This window comes from Rhinolophus hipposideros (assembly GCF_964194185.1).
Source record: "Rhinolophus hipposideros genome assembly, chromosome: 15".
Lineage (NCBI taxonomy): Eukaryota > Metazoa > Chordata > Mammalia > Chiroptera > Rhinolophidae > Rhinolophus > Rhinolophus hipposideros.
This window is the reverse complement of record NC_138061.1, coordinates 45826635-45853711: the sequence shown is the minus strand read 5'-3', so window position 1 is coordinate 45853711 and position 27077 is coordinate 45826635. Positions and strand designations below refer to the sequence as shown.

At 37.1% G+C, this 27077-nt stretch overlaps 2 protein-coding genes across 5 annotated transcripts in view; one reads left to right on the top strand and one right to left on the bottom strand.

Moving 5' to 3' along the window:
- Positions 1–6257, bottom strand: part of LRRTM3 (leucine rich repeat transmembrane neuronal 3) — a 171878-nt gene extending 165621 nt beyond the window's left edge. Inside the window, exons 1-2 of the mRNA XM_081075330.1 lie at positions 5719–6257; positions 3836–5367 (exon numbers count right to left, since the gene is read on the bottom strand). Of these exons, the coding sequence (XP_080931456.1) occupies positions 3836–5367; positions 5719–5722 (1536 nt within the window). The 5' untranslated portion in view covers positions 5723–6257. The remainder of the gene's footprint in view (positions 1–3835; positions 5368–5718) is intronic.
- Positions 1–27077, top strand: part of CTNNA3 (catenin alpha 3) — a 1458437-nt gene that overhangs the window by 582545 nt on the left and 848815 nt on the right. The window lies entirely within an intron of this gene.

Here is a 27077-nt window from a genome sequence, read left to right as displayed (position 1 = left end):
AACATCATGGGAAGAGAAGCTATTTCATGCACCTACGAGTACAGACAGCATCCTAAAAACCCTTGCCAAATCTATGACTCTGCATTATCCTTCCCCAAAAGAAGAGCATAATTTCATTATCCATGACTTATCACCTCTTAGACTGTAACAGCATTGTTGGAAAGCCTAATAGAACTAGTGTTCAGGGGGCTGAAAATGAGGAGGGAGGGAGAGAGATATGGGGCAAAGCACAGGTCACTGGCATGATCGATAGACTGGAGAGTTCTAGAGCCAGAGGGGAAGCCTCCCTCACGTGATATCTCAGCCATTGCTACTGAGTAGTTAATAATTGATGCTGATTGTTTCAATAGTAATACTGAAATGTGTTTTCCCCAAACTAAATTACATGACATTTCAGTATCCTGCCTATGGAAAATGTTAACCCGTTTAATGAAAATATGTATATTTGGCCAACATCTATGAGCTTAAATACTTTAAAATATTCCTTATCTATTCTTATCACATTATCATTTGTTCTTCATCTTTGGGTACACTTATTTCTAGCCCTCAGTATTAGTTCTGGGGCCTTTGGGCATTCTAAATAAGTCAAGATGCAAAATATAACCTAAAAAAATTTACAGTATAACTGTATTTACCAGGGAGATGAACTAAATAAAATTCAAATCTGATGTACAGATTAAAACCTATGTGTCATCAACCACGTTTACATAAGGATTCAGGATACAAAACCGCACAAAATGTGTCCGAATACCTGTGGGTAGTCTAACCAGCCACTGGAGGTCAGTGCTGCTCCACAGAAATACAGTTTATTGCCTGTCTACTTACTAGGTAGTTGACTCACCAAATCAAGTAAAAAAGTGGTTTAAATTCTTTGAAAAGCTGTAATGTCAACATCTTTGGAAAATATAAACTCATTTAAAAGGAATATATTTTGCATAAGTATTGCTTAGAAGACCATGGCACGGGACTAATAACTTCATGCTGAAGTAGCACGATGCTCACTGGGGGTCACAAAAATGGGGGGGGGGACCCACGCAGTTCAGAAACTAAACTGCATTTCCTCTCTCTCTGGCAAAGCATTCAAAGTACTGACTGAATCCATTCTTTCTGGATGCCTCTCTGTTGTGTAGTTAGTAGGTCAGTCTGTTTATTTAACTGTTATCACCTTTGAGGGAAGTCAGATACTTCAGGTAAATTTACACCAGAAAATGGAATATCAATTATATTTTTCTAATATGCAATGAGTTTGAAATACTAAGGAAAATAGGTTTATGATCTGAAGTCAGGAAAGTGCCATGGGGTGGGGGTGAGGGCAACAACGTTTGAGGTTTATAGTGGTGAATTGGTTATTGTCTAACCTACAAAGATTGTATATTTGAGCTCAAACGAAGAAATAGAGAACGCTCTAGAGGGAAAAGATCTGTATTTTTGTAATTTCATGCCCTGAATCAAAATAAGTTTCACTATCTAAGGGATTTTATTTTGGTTCTTATCTAGTATTAATAAGAAGTTCGAGTTAGGCATTTAAAAATGACTAGCCTTCAAAAATGTTGATCATTCATTTCCTCTTACACACCAAGTGGCTTCAAATTTTAGAAACACTTTCCAATACAGCAAGGATATTTTATAGACACTAACAGTACCACAGCATTAAGAATTTGCAAGAATTCAAAAATATAAGTGTCAATATGCCTTGTCTAAATTTATTTGGTATCTATGACAAATGAGGCCGAAGGTCAAGTCAAAAAATAGAAATGGGCCTTTTCATTTTAACACTGCATTTAATCAATACAATCATCTTTAGTACAGATAAAAATGAGTCTGACCAAAGAAAATTTCTTTTTAGATGGAATATGTATTTACCAACATTTTATGAAAAATGTAAAATTACAACTTCAATGAAAAACATCACAGTAGGCTCAGTCATCCAGTTCATAGTACTGTAAGGAAGTATCTGCATTATTAATCAATTGGGAATCTATGACAATATGCCTTTGATAAATGTATAGTCAATAATTATTCATTGGTAAATATATTGTAGCTATGATGCTTTTCTGAACTGGTATCTATTTTAAGATTTAATCAAAGGCCACTTTAAATGTTCCTTTTTCTTTATTGCTTATAAAAGTATGATTTTTTATAACCTGGCTTCCTTGCAATTATATTTCATGGTGACTTGCCTAGATTTATCCTCTTGGCATATGAAAAGCCTCCAAACTATGTAAAAATGCTGGTAAAGATAGCCATTCACTTTTTCTTTTGTTGCTGCAGCGATTCTGTTCTGAAAGAACAGGGATATTGTTAAAGATGTGCGGCTTTCAAGCCAAATTAAATGAAACAGGCTTAATGTTGCAATTCATGATTTTTGCTCCTGTAACTGAATTGTTCATTTTGGAGGATGAACAAGGATACAGACTAAAAACATATTTTCTAACATCTTAATGAACTGTGGTCAAAGTTACTTAAATACAGAAGCTATGATATTTGTGCTGCAGTCAATAAACTTTCACCTGTGACATAAAAACATGCATGCAGCTTGCACATTGCCAGCGGGGTCTGTACAGAATCGTACTGATGGATGAGTTCACAATACAGATGAACACAGGGACACTGTAACGTTAGCAATAGAAAAGCAAAGACAAGTGCCATAGGGTTGGTCTTTTTCCCTCTATGATTTATTTTATACATTTATTACGAGGTTATCAAAATCATCCTTTTGGGTGAGGCTGTTAGTGGCAAGCATGTTTTGGAATGTGTTCTCTTTACACCTCTGAATGAAGTGTCAGTCATTAGGGGACTCGGGTGTGCAGGACATATACTAGAACACAACAGGACAGCCTGACAAATCCCAAACAGAAGAACAGACAGAGCTGATGATTCCACTCACTACATTAGGGTCCTTGAAAGAGCCGGAAAGAGAAATTCTGGTAAGCTCCCAACCACATGCATATAGCAAGCTACCTTCCCATTTGCAAGCCTGCTCTCTGAAAACTCCCTAAGGTGAGGAGCAGTGGAGAAATCTGCCTCCTCGAATTTGCTTCTTGGCTATTTAGTTTACTTATTATGGAAATGTGGAGGCTAGAAAGAATTAACAATGAAACCTCTAGCCTGATTTTACAGTGATAGATTTCAGAGATAAGTCTTCAAGTCTAAAACTTGGTATTTATCGTCTCTTCACATTTTGCAGTTGTCTACTTGTAGCATTTTAACCCTTTACCATTTTCCCCCAGACCTGCCTTATCATAATTCAAACACCTCTGAAAACTGCTCCTGGTGCTGCTTTAACCCAGCACCATCTCTTGATAGTTTCCTGCAGTTTTCTTTTTAAGCCAGGCATAGTTTTAAGGCTCTGTCTCTAAATATTCCTGTAATCAAGCATTCTCCTAGAATCAGTTCAAGGTCCAAGTACCTGGGATCATTCACTTTTTCCTTGATTTACCAGTGAACTGCAAACCTCCTAGAACTGCAGATTTGGTTTAACCAGAAGGAGAATAACAGCAAATGTGGGGTATTACTTATGAAAGAAGTTTTATCTTTAAACAAGTGTGACATTAATGGAATCAATAAAGGGTCCTATACAATAGGCATTATATTAAACCAGACTTCAAGCTTCACATTGATTGTGGTATTTAAATTTCAATGGGTTGATTATGTACGAGAGGAAAATGCAGTATTATGACTGTACTAAAACGGACAGGGAAGGACCTTGCCAGCAAAGTGAGAGGGAGAGGGACTGGGGGGGGAGGGGACACGTTCCCTTGATAGTCACCAGAGTTCAATAAAGCACCACTTATTTCCCAGCTTTTAAGAGCGCTTTTATCACAATGGTTCATACCTCACACTCCCTGGAGCCTGATTTGTTAAAGGTGCAGGGTCCCGTCCCATTCAGCAGCATCTCGCTGGTCTCCGTGTTGGTGGGTTTATAATCTACATAAAATTCCTGGGTGCTGGGAGTCATTTGCTTTAGGGACTGTCTTTTCTTTTTCCTGTGCCTTCGCATGAGGGAGCGCTGCTGCAGCTGCTTCATGCTGGCAGGGTACCGCTTCCATGACACGTAGATAACGAGCAGGATGACGAGCACGGACAGGAAAAGGGCCACACTCCCTGCGATGATTTTATGGAAAGAGATGTGCTCAGTGTCAGCATCAGTCTCTGGGCTGGGCTCCGTGGCTCCCACTGTGGGGGGCACAGGGGGTTTGCTCTCATGCTTCGGCCTGGGGAGCTTGGGCTTGAAAGTGGGCTTTGGGAGAGCCCTGGCCAGATCAAATCTCTCCGTAGTACTTTTGCCACAGATGCTGTAATTCTTCACTGCATCTATCACATTTACTCCCTGCAGCTCTTTGGGACTGGCACAGATGATTGTATTCTCCCTCAGACCTTTGAAACTTTTCAGCCAGTTTACCAGGGAACAAATATTTCTGCTGCATTCCCATATATTCCCGGCAAGACTGATGTCATTGAGGGATATCCAAGAATCCAAAATCTCTTGACCAATAAATGTGAGCTTGTTGGAATCCAGGTTGAGGCGCTGCAAATTCGGGACACACTGGAAAACACTAGGTCCACTAAAAGCTTCGATCTCATTGCCTGATAAATCAAGTCTTTGTAATGAACTCCAGGTCCAGGACATGGTCTGTCCTATGACACTGATTTTATTCCACTGCAAGTAAAGATTCTGAAGGCTCACTAACCTTGGAAAAAGGGCCAGGTTGAGCTTAGAAAATTGATTGTGCTCCAGATGAAGTTCTTTGAGTCTGATCATGCCAGCAAAGACATTTCTGGCTAAACTTCGGATCCGGTTATATCCCAGGTCCAAAAGTTCCAGGTTGCGGCAGTCTTGGAATATTCGCACAGGGATGGTTCTCAGGGAGTTAGACCTTAAATGTAAACTCAGCAGCTTCCGTAAGCCCCGAAACTGTTCAGATCCCAGAGAATGCAGCTGATTGTAGGAGAGGTCCAAGTTCCGTAAATTTGTCACAGGTCTGAAGGTATTGTTGAGAAAATAGGAGATTCTGTTGGAACTCAGAATCAACTCTTTGAGTCTGCGTATTCCATTAAAAGCATTCTCATCAATATTGCTGATATGGTTATGGTCAAGGTACAGCCAGGTGAGCTGGTTGAGCCCTTTAAATTGATTGTACTTAAGTTTTTGAAGGCTGTTATAGCGAAGGGACAGACCTAAGCAACCGGCAGATATACTTGAGGGTATCTCCTGTAATTTCTGAGATTCACAATATACCATTTTGCCTTCACACCTACAGCCCTTCGGGCATCCTCGTTCGGCAGAAGAAAGCATTGTCAGTAAGACAGTGGGGGCTATAACCAGTGCTACAGCTGATCCGCTCAGTAGCCTAATTACATTGAAACCTGAAAATAAAAACAACTTAGAAAAGTTATCCCCCCAAAAGAGAATTCATTTATTTTTAATCAAGCAAAAAAAGACATGTATATTCTTTTTTAAAAAATTTAAATCCAGATAACAACATTTAACATCAAATGTCATCTCTTTATAATTTAAAGAGAATTGCCTTTAGGGATTTTTTTTTTTAATAGTTAAGCAAGAAACATGTTCCCTAAGCAATTGAATTTATAGTCTTAGAGCAGATCAAGATAATCTCTAAAATAATTAAGGAAGAATTAATACATAGACTAGAGGATTTTTAAAATTTTGTTTTGTTTTGTTTTTAAAAAGGAAAGAAGAAAAATGGCAAAACATACCCATCCTTTGTATTGTTCAAAGGTCGTCCTTAGGTCTTTTGCTTTGGCTTAGGGGGCCACTTGCATGACAGCCCCTGTCAGCTGCACTGTAGTGAGTCAGGGCTCGCTGACACCCAGGAAGAAAAATTGGACCCCTTGGGAGATGGACCGATTTTGGAACATTATTCTTTGCCAGCCACGCAGAACACTCCAAGAACAAATAAATCCCAACACCGCATTCGCAGCAAAACATCAAAATCTTCCTAGGTAATAGGATCTTCATGGATATTACGTTTTTGCATCTTTACAGTTTTTTTTTTTGGAGGAGGGGGGTGGTTAAAAAAAAAAAAAAAGAACTGGCTTCTACAATTTCTTCTTATCTGAAAGCATGATGTATTCCAACAGGCAACGTAGGGCTACCTGAGCTGCCACATCTGTATTCCATAGCCCAGCATTTCTGGTGGCGAAAACCCAGTTCAGCCACAGAGCTGCGTTGGAGCCCGGAAGGCAGCAGAGCCCCGGTCCGCGCACACGCTCGGCTCACTTCTGCAGACTGTCATTCTGAAAGCTGCTCGTACTGTTGCTTTGGTTTCAGTGAATGCAGTCTTATGTAAAGCTGCCCCCAGTGGTGAAGAACATTATGGGCATGTGCAGAAATGTCGCTCTTTTATCTTGCAAATGAGCAGGCTCTCTGCTGGAAAATGAATGATTGTTTTGGGTGTCTCAATAAAAACTGAATGGTCACCATAATCAATAGCTAGCAACGTTTTCTGTAATTCCCAAGTCTTGTTTTACAATTTGGCAACGTCTTTATTGTCTGCGTCCACTTAATGTCTAAACAGGAGCTGCCCAGAGTTTTTCTGGAGCTTGACATTAAGTTCACAGACCGAATGTCAATTTTTCTTAACCTCAGCTTAGGCTTTGAACTGAAATTTAGAAAATGAATTGTCGAGTGTTTCACAGAGAAGTATTAACTGCCTCCCCTTTGACCTCGTGGAGTCACAGTGATTATATTATGCAAGGTGTGTGTCTCAGGATGCTAGAATGCATAGAGTTTGGAATAGAGGTGATAACTAATGACATATAAATTGTGTCCAATAGCCTTTCTGATTTTCTTGCAAAAGATGTAATTGGTTTAATGGTTGTAGCTTGGTTTGTCGTTTTGTTTGTCATTTTTTTTTTGATTAGCAGAGAAATAAATCATTTTTAGTATGAATAGAAGAATCAAGACATCATTTGGTTCAGTTTCTTGATGCTGCTGCTATTTATTACACTAATAATATTTATTGAGCACTTTCTAAGTGCTTTAACTGGACTATCTTGTTTTGTCTTTAAACAGTATTATGATGTAGGTCCTATTATAACCTTCATTTTACAGATGAGGAAACTAAGACTTGGAGAGGTGAATTGTTCAAGGTCATATAGCAAGCGAGTGGCATAACTAAGATTCAGAACCCTCTCTCTCTAACCACTAATTGATCCTCCTTCAACACCCTTATCTTCGTTTTAAAATGAGTCAAATGAAAATTAGCCTGATTATTAGCCCCTTCCCTTGTGGCAGGGAAGCTGTATAAAACAAAACAAAACAATTCTTGCTTCCTATAAACTTTGGTATGAATCTTCTAAAGAACTATTATGAAAATTAGGAGGAAGGAGCGTGGATTTTTGCACTTACGTTCAAATCCTGGCTAAAATTTACCAGCTTCATAACCTTGAGTAGGTTACTTATCTTCTCTATGTCTCAGTTTTCTCTTCTACAAAATGGGCATGATAACAAAAACACATTTCATAGAGGGTTGAGAATTAAATCATTTTAATATCTTTAAAGTACCTAGAATAGTGTGTGGCACATAATAAACCTGCATTGGCTGTTACTGGAATATCAACGTTATTGTATTTGTTGGTTATTGCATGTTGTTTAGTATTAAATATCAACTATACTGATTGTCATTAATTCTCAAAGAACTATTTCAATGAATATCTTTTATATTTTTCACAATGTATATCTGAGATTCACTTACTCTTGCCTTCTTTGAAGAGAAAACATCCTAAATCTCCATCATCTCATCTTTATTTTTAAGATGAATTCAAGATGAATATTTTTGGTTGTATGGACCATAACTAGTAATTAATGTTTGATTCTTTTACTCACCAAAGCAGAATATGGTAACATTTACCCCATAGAGAAAAACATTTTATTTAAAAATAAATGGTATACTTCTTATAAAATTTTGCCTTGACACTGAGAGACCAGGGATGTGTGCAAAGAAAAGACCATGTGAGGACGCAGTGAGAAGGTGACCATCTGCAAACCAAGGAGACGAGTCTCAGAAGAAACCAAACCAACTCCCTGATCTTGGGCTCACAGCCTCCAGAACTGTGATAAAATAAAGGTCTGTTGTCTAAACCAAAAAATAAAATAAAATTTTGTCTTGTTAGAGTTTGTTAGGTGAATTAGCTATGGAAAACCCCAGAGAGCTTTCATATTCTCTATAGATGAGAAGTTTGGTAGCAATTAGTCATGACAGTCAAAAGAGGTGTCACAGATATAGTCCAACGAAAATCACCAGTTCCTAAGATTGCTGTTAACAGGGCAGTGGTTCCCCTCCCCCACCATATTGCTCATGCTATGAACGCATGTAAAGCTCCCAGAGAGCTTGTTAAAAAGATGAATTTCCCAATCTCACCCCCACGATTCTGATTCAAGAGGATGGAAGAGGCTGTTCTTATCAATAGAATCTGATGGACAAAGGTTGAAGAAATGCACTATAAGGGAATGATTAAAAATAATCAAGTTTCTCCTAGTAGGAAGAGAGGGTATACAAACCTATAGCACTGTGATATCAGTTCCATGGGCACAAAGACAGTGTTTAATCTACTTCAGTTTCCCTAATACCTAGAACATCAATTGGCACATTATAGATGCTCAATAAATATTTATTGAATACATACATTTTTAAAGGGTCACAAGTACATTTGTGTCGGATACACTGGTTATGTAATGCTAGTCTTATGTACAGGGGATTGATCCCTGCAGAGTTCCTCAGGCAGGGAAATTGGATACAATTTTGGAGAAAGATTTCTTAAAGAATGTTTGCGAAAAGGCAAGAAGCTGGAAAGTAGAAAAAGGTAGATGAACAACAGGTGATCTTCACTTTTCATGTAGACATCGCTTGTCCTCATAGTTGAACAATAAATTTTATGAGAACAAGAAATATACTTTTGAATATTCCCTTTGGCATATTACAACTTCTATCATCTAACATCCCCAATGGGGTTTAACAACTTGTATTTATTTAAAAAAACTAAAGGGAATCATATTTATCATTCCTCTCTTATATCTCTACTGTTTGAAAGCCTCTGATTTTCCCCCTCACTTTCTCTGTTTCTCCATGGGAAGTAACCTCATCTAGGCAGATCAGCTGCACAGGGCATTCTAGGACGACTGCAGGCCCCATCAACTGTGAGCGTCTTTCGTCATTCCCTGATGACAGAAGCACAGATGAGCCCAACTGAGAATGTAATTCTCTCACTTTGCTTTTCCTGAGAGACATCTTGGATTATTTATGGTGAATAACGTTCTCTGCTGTGTTACCCACTTTGCCCTTAGATTTCAGATATTTCCTGTTACCTTGGCTTCTGATCTTGTCTTGCTCCATCGTTCTGACTTCACCCTTTAGATTTCATAATTGATGTTTCATCTTAATGCTGGCCATTAGTCTATTCCTCAACAGTAATCTGTGACTATTCTTGTGTTGGGTCTGACTCCAGACAGTCTAGTCCCTACCTTGGCACTAGTCATTAAGCTGGCATAGCCACCAGGTCTGTCCTGGTTTAAGGTAATGAAGTGCCTGAAGAGGGAAGACCATCTATGAAGGTTGTAGAGAGATATACAAAAGTGAAATAATGCAATCCCTACGCTAGACTGAATATTTGAGGCTGCAGAAATTACCCCAAAGAGAGAATAAAGAAAAGAAAGAAAACACCTTGTAGTCTAAAAGATTTGAATAATTTGCTGGCGTACTTCTAAAAGCGTATCCTCCTTTTACTTATTGACTACAAGCAAGATGATTATTTCTGATTTGCCTTTTAACAGAAGCAAAAGTATACTACATGATATATTTGGCAAATTGGTTTGCACCTAATACCACATACAGAACAAATCATAAACTACCTGACAAGTTAAATTTTCCCAGTGACTCTAAGGCCTTAATGATTTATGCAATTACAAAATAGTGTCACGTTACCTAAAGACTTTCTTTATTGCACGTATAGTACTTCAAATTAGCTTAATATGTTTTGTTTAAATTGAATAAATAAATCCAGTCTTAGTATATAATGCCAGATTTCAGATGAGTATGAAACTGAATTGCAAAATATAAACTTAGAAAATCAGGGCTTAAGGATGATGTACTGATATATCTTAACAATGGGTTAGCCTCAGAGATTTCATTCATTTAGCAAATACATAGTTTAGGTACCACTATGTAGTAAACACTGTTCCAGACATGTGGAGTACATCAGTGTGCCAACAAAGATCTAAGCATACAATCTAAAGGTGTAAGATGGACAATTAAAAATAAGCAACTAGTATATTATTAGGTAGTCTGTACTGTAGCAAAAAGAAAAGTAAGAGAGATAGGGAAGATTGGTAGTGCAAAGAGTGAAGTGGATTGCAATTTTAAATAAGATGATTAGGGCCACTAAGAAAGTGGCTTGAGCAAACCCTTGAATGAGATGAGGTTGTTAACCTTAAATATATATGAGGATTGGCCAGTGCAAAGGTCCTTGGGTGAGAACAGACATTGTGTTCAATACACAGCAAAGAGGCTGATCAGTCAGAGTATAGAAAACAAGGGGTAAAGTAGTAGAGATGAAGCCAGAGAGGTACTAGGTATTGGGCCATGGCTTTATTCTGGAAAACACTGGAAGCCACCTCAGTATCCTGTGCAGAGTAAAGATATGATCAAGTTACCTATTAAAAGGATTACTTGTGCTGCTGCTGTGGGAATAGACATGATTTGCTCTCATCATTTGGTCTCTGTGGGAGAAGAGCAAAAGCAAGGAGGCCAGTAAGGAGACTATGACACGGATCCAGGAGAAAGATGATGTGGGACTTGGACCAGTGTGGAAGCAGTGGATGTGGTGAGAATTGGTTAAATTCTGGGTATACTTTTAGGTAAAAGCAACATGAGTTTTCTAATGGATTAGAAGTGGAGGTATGAGAAAAAGAGAGAAATGAAAGGTGACCCCCTGGTTTTAGGGCCCAGTTAGGACCAACTGGAGGAATTGGTGAAGTCATTAACTGCTTCTGTGAGTCAAGCTTGGGGAATAAGTTCAACACAATTGAATTAAGTCTGAATTTGGCTCTCACTTTTCTTCAATTTTATGAGATTTTATTTTTTGGAAACATCTTGATATTAGGCCTCAAAGCACCATAATTATTTTAAAATATTTTATAAACTGATAGCAAAATTAGCCACTAAACAATGACATCTATTTCTATTTAGATGGCCTAGATAGGGGCAATATCTTTGCATATAGCCTGGGAGGGCAATGGAACCAAAAGCTTTAATGAAAACTGAAAATTTCATAAAAAAAAGATATGGGAACATTTGGACAAAATGCTCTAGAAAATAAACTTGGTGAATCTACAATGTCTTCCTAAAATAATTTGGAGAATGACTTATACTTTTTATTGCATATGTCAGCTGACATTTAGAATTTGGAACTGATTCTGGCCAAACTTCTTAGGGTCTTGGTTTGCTTATCTGCAACATAGGACTCATAAACCTGCTCTATGAATTTCTAAGGCTTTTACTCAGGATCAATTTTTATAATTCATGTGTAAATACATTGTAGACTTATAAAGTGCTATAAAATATTTCTGGAATCAGCATACCTATTGAAAAATTATTATTTTTTTACTCTGTCTAGGTCCTTAGCCATGAGCATATATCAAGGAATGAACTGGAATGAACATATATCAAGGGTCAGTAACATGACCAAGGGCAGAGTCAGAATTTACTAATATCATTTGAAAATTCCTGTTTTCCCTTTTTACTACAGTTTAAATAGCACAACTACTTATTATGTAGCATACATCAGTGATATTCTGTGTTCTAACTCATAAAATGCTTTCACCAATAAATGCATGTGATCTAGGTATTGTAAAGAGCTTAGTGTTTCTGACTCAGTTATCCTGTCATGTAATAGGATTGTCAGAATGCTAACACAGAATTCTCTACAGCTATGAAAATAATTTTTTTTTTCATTTCTAATTGGCTTGAATACTCACATGCATTTGTACATTTGTAATTATATCCTGATCTTCCATCAAAGCATTAACACATCTTTGAAATATCCTTGTTTTCCATCTGCTTGCTTCAAAGCATCCGTTAAAAACCCTGTCCGGTCACATATGGTTCTTAGTGAATATCTTTGACTTAGATAAATGGATGAATAAAGTTCTAGGTCTAACCATTGAAATGGTGTCTTTCTGAAATGAGGCAAATTCAAACGAATGAGCCTTTACATGGTTATCCAACATATCCCTCTCTCCATTATCTGAAGACACATTTCTGCTGCAGCATGAATCTATTCTCAGCTTTGATTGCATTCCTCACTATCACTTCCTGCAGAGGTATCCCTAAGCTATATTGGGGGATATGGAAAAATAAACTCTTAAAGTGTAACGCTTAGTGCTGGACTATGAAGGCTGAAAAGACTACATGACTTTGAGGAAATAATTGTTTTTTGTTTCTTTCAGTGGAAATTTAAAAACACACACACAATTAGAAGAATAATATAATAAGCATCAACTTCAACAATTATCAATATTTTGCTAATTTTGTTTATCTCTGTCTCCCTTCTCACATATACATTTTTTTTTCTGGAGTATGTTAAAAGCAAATCTCAGAAATCATGTTACTTTACCCATATCTATATTTTCGTATGAAATTATAACCAATGAAGACTTTAATTTAACTGTCTAGCATTATGAACCCTAAAAAAATTTAACAATAAGTTCTTAAAGTTCATTAGTGGTCAAGATCTAAGCAAAGCCTGAACATTGCATTTGGTTTTCATGTTTCTGAAGTCTCTTTCATTTTTTAATGCTACTGATTTGTTGGGAGATGCAAGGTCATTTGAACTGTAGCTTGTTCCATATTCTGCCCTTGGTTGATTGCTTCCTATCGTGTCACTTAACTCGCAAGAAGTAAGTTTTAGTAGCATACGAGTATATTTGAACAGGAGTGCATTCATTAATTCATGCAGGATATCCAGCGCCAAAAGGACACTTGGGGCACCTATTCACTCTTGGTACCAAATTTAAGACTTGCAGAACTTTTTGAAAATATGAAATTTAAAGTTTGGAGGAAAATATGTATTTATATTTTGTGATATTTGTGCTACCAGAGAATTTAAAAATGTGTCAAAGTGGCAAGGTTGGGACCACAAGTTAATATTAAAGTGCTTTGAGTCTGTTGGTTTATTGTTCATATCTACCAGTATTTCTGTTGGTCACTTTCTGTCACACTTGACCTTTTGCCTATGGTCAGCAAAAGCAATTATTCGATGTTTTTTGCTAAATAAACCTGCTAATTTTTGTATTGATACTGAGGTACTCTTCTAACAGAAGCTCAAAAAAAAAATCCCTATCAAGAAAACAGCAATCAAATTCATATGTACTTGTATATTGAGAGAAATCAGTTTTCTAGCTTTTCATTTAGAGCCAAATCCCATGAAGGAACATGTGGCACCGTAGTCACACTGTAAAATTTATAGTCCTGTGTATATTTTCACATTTCTGATAATTTCTCACAGTAGAACAAAGGAGTTTTAGAGTAACTATAAAAATCTCTGAACCAAGTTTGCACTTTAGTATTTGATGGTTTACTTTACATGCATGGCTGTGCTGCTTTGAATGTAAAGTCAATGTTGTTTAACTCGTATCATAAATATTTTGCTATATTTGCTTCACATATATCCTGAGGTAACAAGAAGTTTTCAAAGAAAAGTTTCTGTCTTAGCACATTTGGGTGGCTATAACAGAATACCATAATCTGGGCGGCATATAAACAACAGAAATTTATGTCATATTTCTAGAGGCTGGGAAGTCACAGATTCTGTCACTGGTGAGGGCCTGCTTCCTGGTTCATAGACTGCTGTCTTCTCTCCATAACTTTGCGTGGCAGAAAGGCAAAGGAATACTCAGGAGCCTCTTTTATAAGGGCACTAATCCCTTTCATGAGGGCAGATCCCTCATGACCTAATTGCCTCCCTAATCACCTTCAAATACTACCATTGAGGACTGGATTTCAACATATGATTGAGGGGTGGAGAGGGTGGGGGACAAACATTCAATCTATAGCATGTTCTTTGTATTTAAAGCATTGTGTATAATACTGTGTTTCCCCGAAAATAAGACCTAACCAGAAAATAAGCCCTAGCATGATTTTTCAAGAGGACATCCCCTGAACATAAGCCCTAATATGTCGTTTGGAGTGAAAATTAATATAAGGCCCAGTCTTATTTTTGGGGAAACATGATAGTTTCAACTGGATGTTCTAGTATACTTTTTACTTTGCCTTTCTGACAAATATATCAGCATTAAGAATTAAATTCCCTGACCCCAGGCAGGGAAAGATAACAGAAATCTTGATTTGAATAAAAATGCCTAGTGTTCCTTTGGTTAGTTCTATTTATGTCTCTCAAGCAATATGTCTGATTTGTTTTTTATTTTGTGCTGCAGATTTAAGAGATATTCAAGTTCTGAGAGAAGAGCAACCCTGCATAGGTCTGTAGTGTGTTAGCAGGAAATAGGAGCCTATGTGTGGCCTCACTTTACACTAAACTATATCAGTCTATTTGGGAACTCTTAAACTGGTCTGGAGAACCCTTCTCTATATTGTTCATGCTTAATCCTGTTTGAAAAGTAGTCCCTTTTCAAAGAATGTGAGGGAAAGCTTAGGTGGCTAACAGCAGCAAAGCCTCCATGTGATACAATTGTGATTTAGGCAGAAATTGACTTAGTCCCTGGAAACAAATGGCAAGGGTCCTTAATAAAAATAAAATGTCTTTATATGATACTGGGTTGAAAATTTCTTTATTCAACAAATGTTTATCAAGCTCTTATACTGTTCTTGGTGCTGTGTATAGAACAGTGAATAAGACAAAATGCCTACCATCAGAGGACTTGCATTCCAGCAGATGGGATAGTCAAAAATAAACATCTTAGAAACACATTACAATGTTGAATAGATCGAAGTGCTATAAAGGAAAATAATGGAGGATGGGGCTAGTGACAATTTGGCAGAATGGTTAGAAAGTCCCTTTCTGAGGACTTCACATTGGCGAGCAAGTATTTCCCATTGGAGAGCAAGTAGGAAGCAACTCACGTGACTCTCCGTCTCCTCAGATGTGATCTGTCTTTGAGATTTTTATTGCTCTATTGCTCCCGACCAACACCTTTACATGGCTTTAGGCAGTCACTACTCTCCTTTTGACACTTCAGGTCAAGAGGGCACATATTCTGTTTTTGGAACAAATAGCACAGCTGAACGTTTAAATAAAATTTTAAGAAATTTAAAAAAAATTAATAGATAGCACAAAGAGAATAAACATAGACGCATGACTCATTTGCACAGGCTTGTCTTTCTTAGATCCAGTTTTCTGATTGGGGGTTGGCAACAGGAATATTTGCTTCATCAGATGTGACCCCTCCCCCTCAGACTGTTGCAGGCCTCATCAGTCATATTTCATCCTTACAATAAGCCCAATGTTCAAACACGAGCTTCACACGTATAATAAAAAGAGAAGTTTTTCCCCCAAGTGCTTCCTTTTCTTTCCCTCAGTGGTTGTCTTATCTTGAGTACCTTGTCCCCAGTGCCTCAGTTCTTTCTGGATATTTTTTCCCTTTTTTTTTTTTTTTTTGGATATTTTTTTTTTTTCCATTTACCAACAAATGAATTCTATCGTATTAGCTGATAATGTCTTATAATATGAGAATTCTCAATGTACTTGAAATTTAATAGGTAACTCTGAAAAATGGAAACAATTAAGGAATCATAGAGATCTGAATTTTGTGTACATAGTTTGAAAAGTAAATATGAGAGAAGGCTTATATTAAAAACATTGATACTTGCTTCTCATCAGCTTTTTCACCAGTTGTTCTTTATTTCCTTTTCATATTTCTGAATTTTGTTGATATTGACATTTCTTGCTATTATATCTGAAGATTTAGTATCATACTCTTTCTCAGTTCCCCACTTCCTATGTTAATATAATATTAAGTAAATAGAGGTAATTTAATTTAAGATGACTAGGTAAGCAATGATGCTGATGGATTAAATGGAGACCTTAGGTCATGTTTTGATTCTCATTCAACCTGTTATTTTTCTTGCAATTAAGAATTAGAGTCACAGGATGTGGAGTACAGCATAGGGAATAGAGTCGATGGAACTGTAACAACTGTATACGATGTCAGAGGGGTAGGAGATTGAGGTATTATCACTCTGAGGCGTGTAAAGGTCTATCTATTACATTGTTTTGTATATCTGAAGTTAATAAAAAAAGTTTTTTCTCTCTCTCTCTCTCTCTCTCTGTCTCTCTGTCTCTCTGTTTCTCTCTCTGTCTCTCTCTCATATCTGCTTTGTTTTCTCTGTACCTAGTACTAGTTGTTTTTCCAATATTTTAAAAGAATTGTCAAGTGCTTTATTTTTCCGAACATTCAATCAGTTCTGGTAATCCCTTCCTTTTGCCACATTCCATTTCTCTGCTCCAATATCTAATTTGAGGTATTAACCTTATGCTCCCCATTCACCATTTTCTAGTGGTGACATCCTCTGTTTCTTAGATCACATATATTCGTTTTTCTAAGTTTACCACTCATTTTGTTGAAACATATCCATTAGTAGATTCCTAAGAAAGGGTGTATGTGAAATTAAAAAAAAATTCATGTCTGAATTTTTTTTTGGTTTATCTTTATTGATTAATAGATTGGCTGTCTATCTAATTCACAATTGGAAATCATTTTTCCTCAGAACCTTTAAGCCATTGTTCCAGTGTCTTCTCATACCCACTCTTGCTGTTGAGAATCAGATGACATTCTGTTTCCCACTCCTTTGTGTATAATCTATTATTTTCTCTCTTGAAACTTCAATGATACTTTATTTTCCCTATTTGGATATTGTACAAGGACGTATTTTGGTTTGGGCCTTTTTTCATTTGTTGTGCTGGATGTTCAGTGAACCTTTGCAATCTAAAGACTTGTGTCCTTCAGTTTTGTAAAAATTCATTTGTCTTTTTTGCTTTTTTAATTACCTCTCCCCATTTTCTCTGTTCTTTTTTTCTCTGGAACTTTTGTTGGGCAGATTTTGGACTTCCAGGATTGTCTTTGTTGTTTTCTTTCCTATTTTCCTTTTCTTTATCTTTTTGTCTTCAGGTGAATTCTCAGCTTTATGTGACAATAACTAATTAAACATTTAGATGAGGTATTAGCAAACTATGGAAACAACAAATCCAGTGATGATGCTATTGGGTCAAGTGGTATAAATAGGGTTAAGTTTTTGTAATAAAGGAACACATTCATGCTCATTTGTTTATGTATTGTCTATGGATGCTTTCACCCTGAAATGGTAGATTTCAGAAACTGCAAGTTCTGTAAGCTTACAATATTTACTGTGTGTGTCTCCACAGAAAAGGTTTGCTGACCCTCCCCCTCCATCTAGTTAAAGCGATTGTATTTGTTATCTCCAGGAGCTCGTTTTGGTACTCTTATTTCTCCTTCTTTATAGCATACTGCTCTACCTTTATGGATACAACATATTTTCCCTGAGGATATTACATGGAATGTTGTGGTAATACACTACTTGCTGCAATGTCACGGTTTCCTTTGTGGTAATTTAGTCAGTTCTTTGTGGCCGATTTCATGTTGGAAGCATTTCTCAAATGTTAAATTTCTTATGTGCTCATTCAGATTAATGAGTAAGGCACTAAAAGGTGAGAGAATGTCCCCTGTGTATGGGAAAGATTTGGACTTGGATATTGTGATTGCAAAATTCAACAGTGAGCTTACCTTTTCACAGGGGAATCTCCAGATGCTTGAATATAGATCCCCTCCCCCCACCACCCCGAGAAGACCCTAACCTCCTGCACTGGATCTAGAGGTTACCAGACTTTTGGGGACAAGGCAGGGGAAGGGTGCCGTGGTCTCCAGTTTCATTATGTACGTTCTCATTTAATTCTTCTGTGTGTAGTCCCAAGCCTCACTACTTTGACTCATTGACTTGGGTCTAGCTCCTCATGTTTGAATTTGCCAGAAAATAAACTTTTCCTTTTTTTTTGTTGGGAGAAGGGAGTAGTGCCTTAGCTCAAGCTGACTATATAACATACAACATAGACTGGGTGGCTTACACAACAGAAATTTATTTCTTACAGATTTGGAGGCTGGAAATCTGAGATCAAGATGCCATCATGGCTGGATTCTTGGTGAGGTTCTTCCTGGTTTGCAGAGGGACACACTCTTGCTGTATGCTTAAATGCAGAGAGAGAGAGAGAGAGAGATCATGTCGCCCATGTCTTTCCTGATAAGGGGAATAATCCCATTCAAAGAGGCTCAACTTTCATGATCTCTCAAAGGCCCCACATCTAAATGGCATCACATTGGGGATTAGGGCGCCAATGTATGAATTTGCAGATGGGGGTGTATAGAAACATTCAATCCATGACAGATACTTGTTTTTTATGTGTCTGGAGTGGTGATGATGGGGATCTGGCAGTCATTCACTCTCCATGAAAACTTGAAACCAATCACCATACCTTTAGTGATCACCTACCTTCTGGAGCCTCTCAAGACTTCTGTACAATGTAGTAGAGTCCCCCTTCAGGATGCACTTAGGATTATGAGTATACATGATATGTGCTCATATGTTATGAATCCTATGTTTTCCTCCCAAATTATAGAAATCACTCAACCATTCTTATCTCCTGTTTATCCTCATTTATTCATTTATCACTAAATGAGTTTTGAGGAGGAAGAGGCAATAAATGTGTGCTATCAATCTGCCATTTTTCATATATGAATATCTCATGACAGATTTTAGGCATGGCAGGTGATGACTGGGGGTGTGGGAAAGAGACAGACAAAGGTATTATATAAGCCAGGACTGTAGCTCAAGGATAGACATAGAGGTAAAATTTTTTAATGTTAAAAGTGTACTGCTGTCCTCCTTGTAACTCATGTCTTTCAGGTTAACTTTTAACCAGTATCACTATATGATCTCTTACTATGTACATATTTCTTTACACAATCTTTTAAAGCAGAAAAGAAAAGTGGATACAGTGTAGTGACTTGGAACTTCCTTGGCGGTATAACTCAATGTGTGTCCACTATTATTTTATGACTCTTCTGTGTGTTGCAATTGAAGTATCCCCTAATTTGTACATTTATTTCTAAACTTTGAATCATAACTTTGGTGAGGTTTAGCCTAGGCCAACCTATTCATTTCTGCAGGCCAGCAGCCTCCAAAAGTACTAGGAAAATATGTATTTTTTAAATGTTTCTTTTTTCCTTTTTTTTTTTTAAATTAGTTTCAGATATACAAAGTAATGTAATAGTTAGACATTTAAATCCCTCATAAAGTGATGACCCACCCCCAAGCTACGACCCCTCTGACATCTTATATAGCTGTTACAATACCATCTACCTATGTTGTACTCCACATCCCATCACTATATATATATATATATATATATATATATATATATATATATATATATTAGTTATAGTTGACATTCAATATTATTCTACTTCAGCTCTTCAGGTGTATAGAGCATTGGTCAGACATCTACATAGGCTATGACGTGATCCCCCTGATAAGTCCCATATCGCACCTTACCTGATCTTTACAACATTGTTGTTTATGTTCCCCAAACTGCATTAACTATCAATTTATATTTCTTAATGCCTTCACCTTTTTCACTCTGACCCCAACCCCATTCCCATCTATCACCCTGATAGATCTAGTACCTATCTGGCCCCATACCTAGTTATTATAATATTGTTGCCTATATTCCTTATGCTATAACCTACATCCCCATGACTACTGTATAACATCCAATTTGATCTTTGTAATCCCTTCCCCTTTCACCCATCCTTAATGCCCCTCCCATCTTAAAGAAGTTTCTCCAAGAGTCCTTGTAATACTGATTTAGTGGCGATGAACTCCTTCAACTTTTTCTTGTCTGGGAAGCTTCTTATCTATCCTTCAATTCTAAATGACAGCCTTGCTGGGTAGAGCAATCTTGTTTGTATGTTGTTGCTTTGCATCACGTGGAATATTTCCTGCCACTCCCTTCTTGCCTGCAAGGTGTCTGTTGAGAAATCAACTGACAGTATTATGGGGGCTCCCTTGCAGGTAACTAAGTGCTTTTCTTTTGCTGCTTTTAAGATTCTATCTTCGTATTTAATCTTTGGCATTTTAATTATGATGTGTCCTGGTATGGGCCTCTTTGAGTTTATCTTGTTTGGGACTCTCTGTGCTTTCTGGGCTTGTATGTCCATTTCCTTCACCAGGTTAGGGAAGTTTTCTGTCATTATTTCTTCAAATAGGTTTTCTATTCCTTGCTGTCTCTCTTCTCTCTCTGGTACCCCTATAATGCGAATGTTGGTACACATGATATTGTCCCAAAAACCCCTTAAACTCTCCTCATTTTGGATTCTTCTTTCTTTTTGCTGTTTTGGCTGGGTGTTTTCTGCTACCTTATCATGTACATTGTTGGTTGGATCCTCTGCTTCATCTAATCTACTGTTGATTCCCTGTAATATATTCTACATTTCCATTATTATATCCTTTATTTCTGACTTTTTCATGATTTCCATCTCCATTTTTATGAGATCATTGAGCATTTTTATAACCAGTGTTTGGATCTCTGCATCTGATAGATTATTTATCTCCATTTCGCTTAGTTCTTTTTCTGGAGCTTTGTTCTCTTCTTTCATTTGAGAGATATTCCTTTTCTCCCCATTTTGGCTGCCTTCCTGTGTTTGTTTCTATGTATTAGGTAAGGCTGCTGTGTCTCCCAGTCTTAGTAGAATGGCCTTATGTAGTAAGTGTGCTGTAAGGTTCAGTGGCACAATCTTTCTGGTCACCTGAGCCAAACACTCCAGGTGCATCTCTTGTGTGGGTTGTGTGTGCCCTCCTCTTGTAGTTCAGCCTTTGTTGATAATTGCACATCAGTATGAGGGACTGACCCTTGGACTCACTGGTTGCGAGGACTGGCCTTGACTACAGTGGAAGAGTTGTTGTGCAGGGGCTGATCCTACAGAGCAGGCCCTGCCCCAGCAGCACTCTGCTGCCTGCCCAATCTGCCCCATGGGTGTGTCATACTTGGAGTGGACTGGGTGATGCTCCAGCTAGTTTTGAAGCTGGCCACTGGGGGTGCCAGCCCCAGGACCACCTTGGAGGTGACCTGCTGTAGGTCTACTTCAGCCAGAGCCTGTGCCCCACTCAGGGCCACCTAGCAGGCAGGAGCCAGAAAGAAATCGCAGATGTCTGCTACCCATTCTGTGCTTGGGAGAGCCTTGAGAGGCCAAGACACAAACCAAGGCTGGCTGCCACTAGTGCTGGCTTAGGTCTGCTCAGCCAGAGGTATAGGACACATTCAAGCCAGATGCTGCTTATCTAGGTTTCGCAAACCTTTGAGAGACCCTAGGAAAGTGCAGTTTGAGCCAAGGCAAGCAGTCTGCATGATAAAGCCACTGAAAGCAGCCTGAGTGTACCTGAAAGTTGGATGGAACCAGGTCTCAAATCGCCAGGGTGGGGCAAATGAACAGTGAAGACTCAGAAATGGTGGCTGCCTGTGTTCCCACAATGGGAATGGGGAGGGCTCAACAAAGAAACAATGGCCTCTGCCGGCTCCTATATCCAGGAGAAAGCCGCAACTCCAGCCCCCATCCCAACCCAGATAACTCAATTTCCCATCATTTTTTTGTGCCGCCTTTTTAGCAGCTGTCCCAGTGTTGGAGCTCAGAGCGAATGATTCCATTGGTGGGTAAGTCTGCGTGCAGTCCCTTTAAGAGGAGTGCCTGTGAGTGCAGCTACACTGTCTCACTCAATCACAATCTCCATTGTTTTTCACAACCAAAAATTACAGGGACTTCTCTCCCCAGCACTGGAACCCTGGGCTAGGGTGGGGCTGGTATCTCCTGCTCCTGTAGGGGATAATGGGACTCCCACAGCCGAAATAGCCCTCCTGATCTTTAATGGTAACACATGGGTGTGGGACCAGCCTGTTTTGCGTTTCTGACCTTCTTACCAGTCTGGAGGTGGCTTCTTCTGCATGTCCTTAGTTGAAAGAGTTCAGTTCAGCTTGATTTTAGGTGATTCTCAGTAATTGTTTTTTAGATTAGTTGTAATTTTGATGTGGATGTGAGAGAAGGTAAACTCAGCATTTACCTATGGCACCATCTTGGTTGTTCTCTGTGTTTATATCTTGCTGTGGATATTGAGGGAACATATTAGGTGGAAATAGGATGACTTTTCAGACTATCATGTTCATTTAAGCTAAATTTTCTCTAGGATTTCATATTTGTATTTATTGTAACTACTTGCAGATTTAAACATTTTGATTATCTATAAATGTATATAATTTGCCTGCGCTGAATGTTTCCTCAAAAGAATGCGTTTATAATTTTAATGAAATATATAATAGAATTGTATGTGCATTTTTTCTTAAGAAACCAACTATACTGTAAACTGAAATATGAATGTTTTCCCACTTTTTTGGATATCAAAAATTTGGTTTCAATTATTATCCCTTGCACTTTATAATGAATTTGCAAGTTGAAAAATATATACTTTGCTCTTTTCAAATTTGTGTTAGTGACTTAATAGTAAGAAATTAGAAAAACCTGAACTTTATATATGTGTATATGGTGTGTGTGTATATGTGTGTGTTTACATCTCTAGGAAGTAAAACTTTACAAATAAATATAATATTTTAAATAGACAACCATGCATTTATGATCTAAGTTTGTATCTTCTGATAACCCAATGTAGGCATATAGTCAAAAACTAGTAATAGGCATCGCATAATCATATAAATGATTTCTTCTAGCCGTTGGCTAGAAGAAATCAGACTTTCTTTTAATGGCGACAGATTACATTGATTTAATATTTTTTCTCTTTATAGTATTTTGTTAAAATCATGAAAGTATTTTTGATTTGGTACATGTAATTTTTAATGTTGATGTTTACTTTCTGACTTTCTAGGTTTCTGCCTAGAGAAACAAAACAAACATGTCATGATATGTTGAGGCTATTAGTCCCAATTCTTAAGCTTTGTAGGTTTTCTGTGAATACTTCTAAAAGAGAGGTTTTACATAAATTCAAGTGGCTTATAAGCTTTGCAAGTTAAACTTGAAAAAATATTGTAGTATTGCCAAGTAATTGTGATACAAAAGCTTAGAGAATCAGAGAATTGGAAAGGATTTTGAGATTATTTTGTACAATCCACATTTTACATATCAAGAAACTGAAGCACAGAGAGATGAAGTAACTGACTCTATTCATAAATGATATGGGTACAGGGACTTTGAATGGAACCTAGATCCTTTGACTCCAGATTATTTTTTTATAACCATTCTATCTTCTTGACTCTAAACCAAAGTCTTTGTACCATGTGAAAAATAATAGTGGACATTTATAGATATTATTTTTTCTATCTTCATAAAGATTTTATCCAGACAACTAAGACTTAGTATATGTTTTGCTAAATAGAAATGAGACATATGTCTTTAACTAAACTGTTCCTTAAGTTTGTGTCCCTTTTATTATAAAAATAATAGATGAGGTCAAACAATTAAGTGCTACATACCTCATTGCTGAATATCACTGTGGTCACCTTCAAAGTACTCCCCTTGGGAAGCTATGCACCAATGCCAGAACCTAGTCCATCCTTCAACACAATTTTGGAACTCTTTTTCTGGAATGGCCATCAGAGCTGTTGTCATATTGCCCTTGATGTCCTGAATGTCATCAAAATGTCTTTCTTTCAATGTTTCGTTTATCTTCGGGTAAAGAAAAAAGTCATTGGCTGCCATATCAGGTAAATAGGGAGGTTGTTCCAATACAGTTATTTGTTTACTGGCTAAAAACTCCCTCCTAGACAGTGCCATGTGAACTGGTGCATTGTCATGATGCAAGAGCCACAAATTTTTGGTGAAAAGTTCAGGTCGTCTAACTTTTTCATGTAGCCTTTTCAGCACTTCCAAATAGTAAACTTGTTTAACTGTTTGTCCAGTTGGAACAAATTCATAATGAATAATCACTCTGATATCAAAAAGGTTAGCAACATCATTGCAGCAAGTTCGGGAACTTAATTGATAGAACTTAATGTTCTCTATTATAGGACCAACTTTTCTACATTTTCTATCTGGTGAAATCTTATATGAGTTATGTATAACTCAAATGCTATATTCTCCATAAAACATTCTCTAGGGATTTTGGTGACTTTCTCATAAGTACTTTTGGGTTATATGCCATATATATGGCATATAAATACACTGTATTGTAATCAATCATTTATATATAAATTTTTCCAGAAAAATATTTTTAATTCAGGGAAGGTGAAATCTTATTCATCTCTAACTAAGAATCTACACTTACTGGATAATATATACTCAATTTATATATGTTGAACGAAAAATCAAGGTGATTGTTCAGGGGGAGATACTTCTATTAATATGAAGAATCCTGGAGGGGATATCTGTAGTTGATTTACTAGTCCATGATACCCAAGATATGCTCATGTAAGGGGAAAGTATGTACTAAGTTTGACAAACACTCAAAATTTGCTTTAATTAGCCAGAATACTGGTTTATTTTTCATTATTTACAGTTTGTATTTCACTAAGAAGTGTTGAAGATGGATTTTTATTACTCTCCCATTCCCTTTCAACCTGAGGAATTCTCTAAGTAGACTTTCATTTGTGTTTGAAGGTAGTAACGTGTATTCACAGAAAAACAACTCCTTTTTGGGGGTTGTTTGTCAATATGTGTAAGAGCAACTTGGGGACCAATGTTTTATTTGGGACCTTTTACATCTGTTTCTCACCCATTGTATTACCTCAGGTGGCTGTCTGGCTTCAGTGGGCTTTAATTAAAGACCTTATCGGAATATCTGTAGCCCCAAAAAATAAAGCTTGCCAACAGTATCACAAAGCCTGGCTTTTGAAGCCAGCTTGAACAAACCTGATTTGAAGGACTGTTTGTAATCTGGTCCTTGTCTATCTCCTTGGTGGCAGTACCCATTCCAGGAACTGGAAGTAGAATTAAGAGAAAAGAAAAGATACATTTCTTCACTCAAAGTATTTACAACCCAGAATGGCATACAGATAAAAGACTCTTTATGGTGAGTGTAGTGAGTGCTCTCATGAAAAAGGCACAGGGCACTATGTCCTCATAGAAATGGGAACTTATCCTGACTCAGCTTGCAGAGGTTAAGAACCAAATTAAAACCCAGCAAAGAAAAAAACTACAATGATAAAAGTGAATAATTAAAAAAAAAAAAGATTAATACACCTATCCAGAGCAGCATTGAGAATAATTTATTTATTTTATAAATTCTTGTTTTATTTTCAATAAAGATGGTTGAGGCAAGGTATGAAACTTAACTAGTATTCAGCATGACCAGAGCCGCGTAGTGAACACCTGTAACATATTGGTCAATGAAAAATCAGGCAAGAATTATTGGTCAGTATCTTAAAAAATCCACTTTAGGGTACCTTTGGTAGTTTGCACCACCCTTTCATCCTAAACATTTTTAAAAACAAATGAGGTGAAATGGTGTCAGCTTGGATAAGATACACGTTCACAAATACCGTAACTTGACTGTGACAAATGTGGACTTATTGTCAGAAGTGATTGTGTCTGGCAGTTTGTGTGCTGTGTAAAACTGGCATGGAGTCACATTGTCACCACAGAGGCTTGAGGTCAAAGCGAAAGCACTTAACGTCATTGTGAGAAGCGGTATACTGAAGGGAAAAGTTTTTATCTCAATGTAAAATCAATATAAAATCCTGATCCAACATTTTTTGGAGGAGTTTTCCCATGGGAAAATTAGGTGTCTTAGGTAGTTTATGCCAAGCAGCCTGGCATGTGGTGTGTACTAACTTCCATTAGACTTTTCAATATCAGAATCAATTTGAGGCCATCAGATAGAGCTTCTAGCCAAGGCTTTGAATCAGACAATTCCCAGCTGTGCTTTGTGTAATGAAACCAAGATAATGTCTGCTGGAATAATAATATAACTTTTTTGTCTACAAAATGCATTCCTTATGGTAAAAAAAAAAAAAAAAAAGAAAGAAAGAAAAGAAAAGAAACCAACCCATGTTGATGTTTTGACATTGAATTCAAAATTTTCAGTCAATTTCTCTGGTAGCCTTCTCCACATCCACTTTATAACAAGGGACTATCTTGGTTCATTTTAATTCAATCATCTTATTTCATCATGCTGAAAATAAGAAATCAAGAAAGCCTTCTCTTGTGTCCAATGGTCGTGCCACACATATTTTGATATGTGTTGCTGGTATTTTCTAAGCTGTAGTTGACTGTATGATGAGTTTGAGAACTTTAGTCATTGTACAACTTTATCAGGTACATGTATGCTAATCTCAGAGCTCCTAATATGAAATATTGAGAGCTCCAAATTTGACAAGAACATAATACAAATTTCGATTTGCTTTAAGATAGAAAACCTCTGAAAATATGAATTTCAGGAAACAAGTGAAGTTGGTGTCAATCTTTTCTATACAGTCCACAGTAAATTTATTTATTTTATAAATTCAAAAAGAGGAGACAAATTATTCTTTGTAGATTATGGATTTTCTACCTGACATATCTAAGAAATAAGATTAGATTGAAAATTAGATATTAGAATATTAGACTGAAGTTATTAGGGCTAGAAAGACAGTATAGTAACCAGGAAAATTAAAAAGTAAGTGTACAAAACTAATTACTTCCTATTTGTTTTCAAACTGATTTATTGTTAAAACAGAAAAAAAGACTTATAAACAAATAAAATAGAAAAAGTCTTGCAAATTATAAATTACCTTTGACTAATCTTAAGCAAACTGCATGACCTCTAGCAAGAAAATGGAAACAAAGTGGCAATGATAACAATAAAAATCCTACAAAGGAACAGAATGGAGAGAGAGAGAATAGGTTTCTGGATTGGAAGATTTAACAGCCTAAATTAATCTGTGTATAAATTCAATGCAACGTGATCGAAACTTCAGCAGGAATTTTTGTGCTTACTTCTCTGCTGCAATGATATTTTTTCATTTTAAGCATTCTATTATGTAAATCTTCAAACATA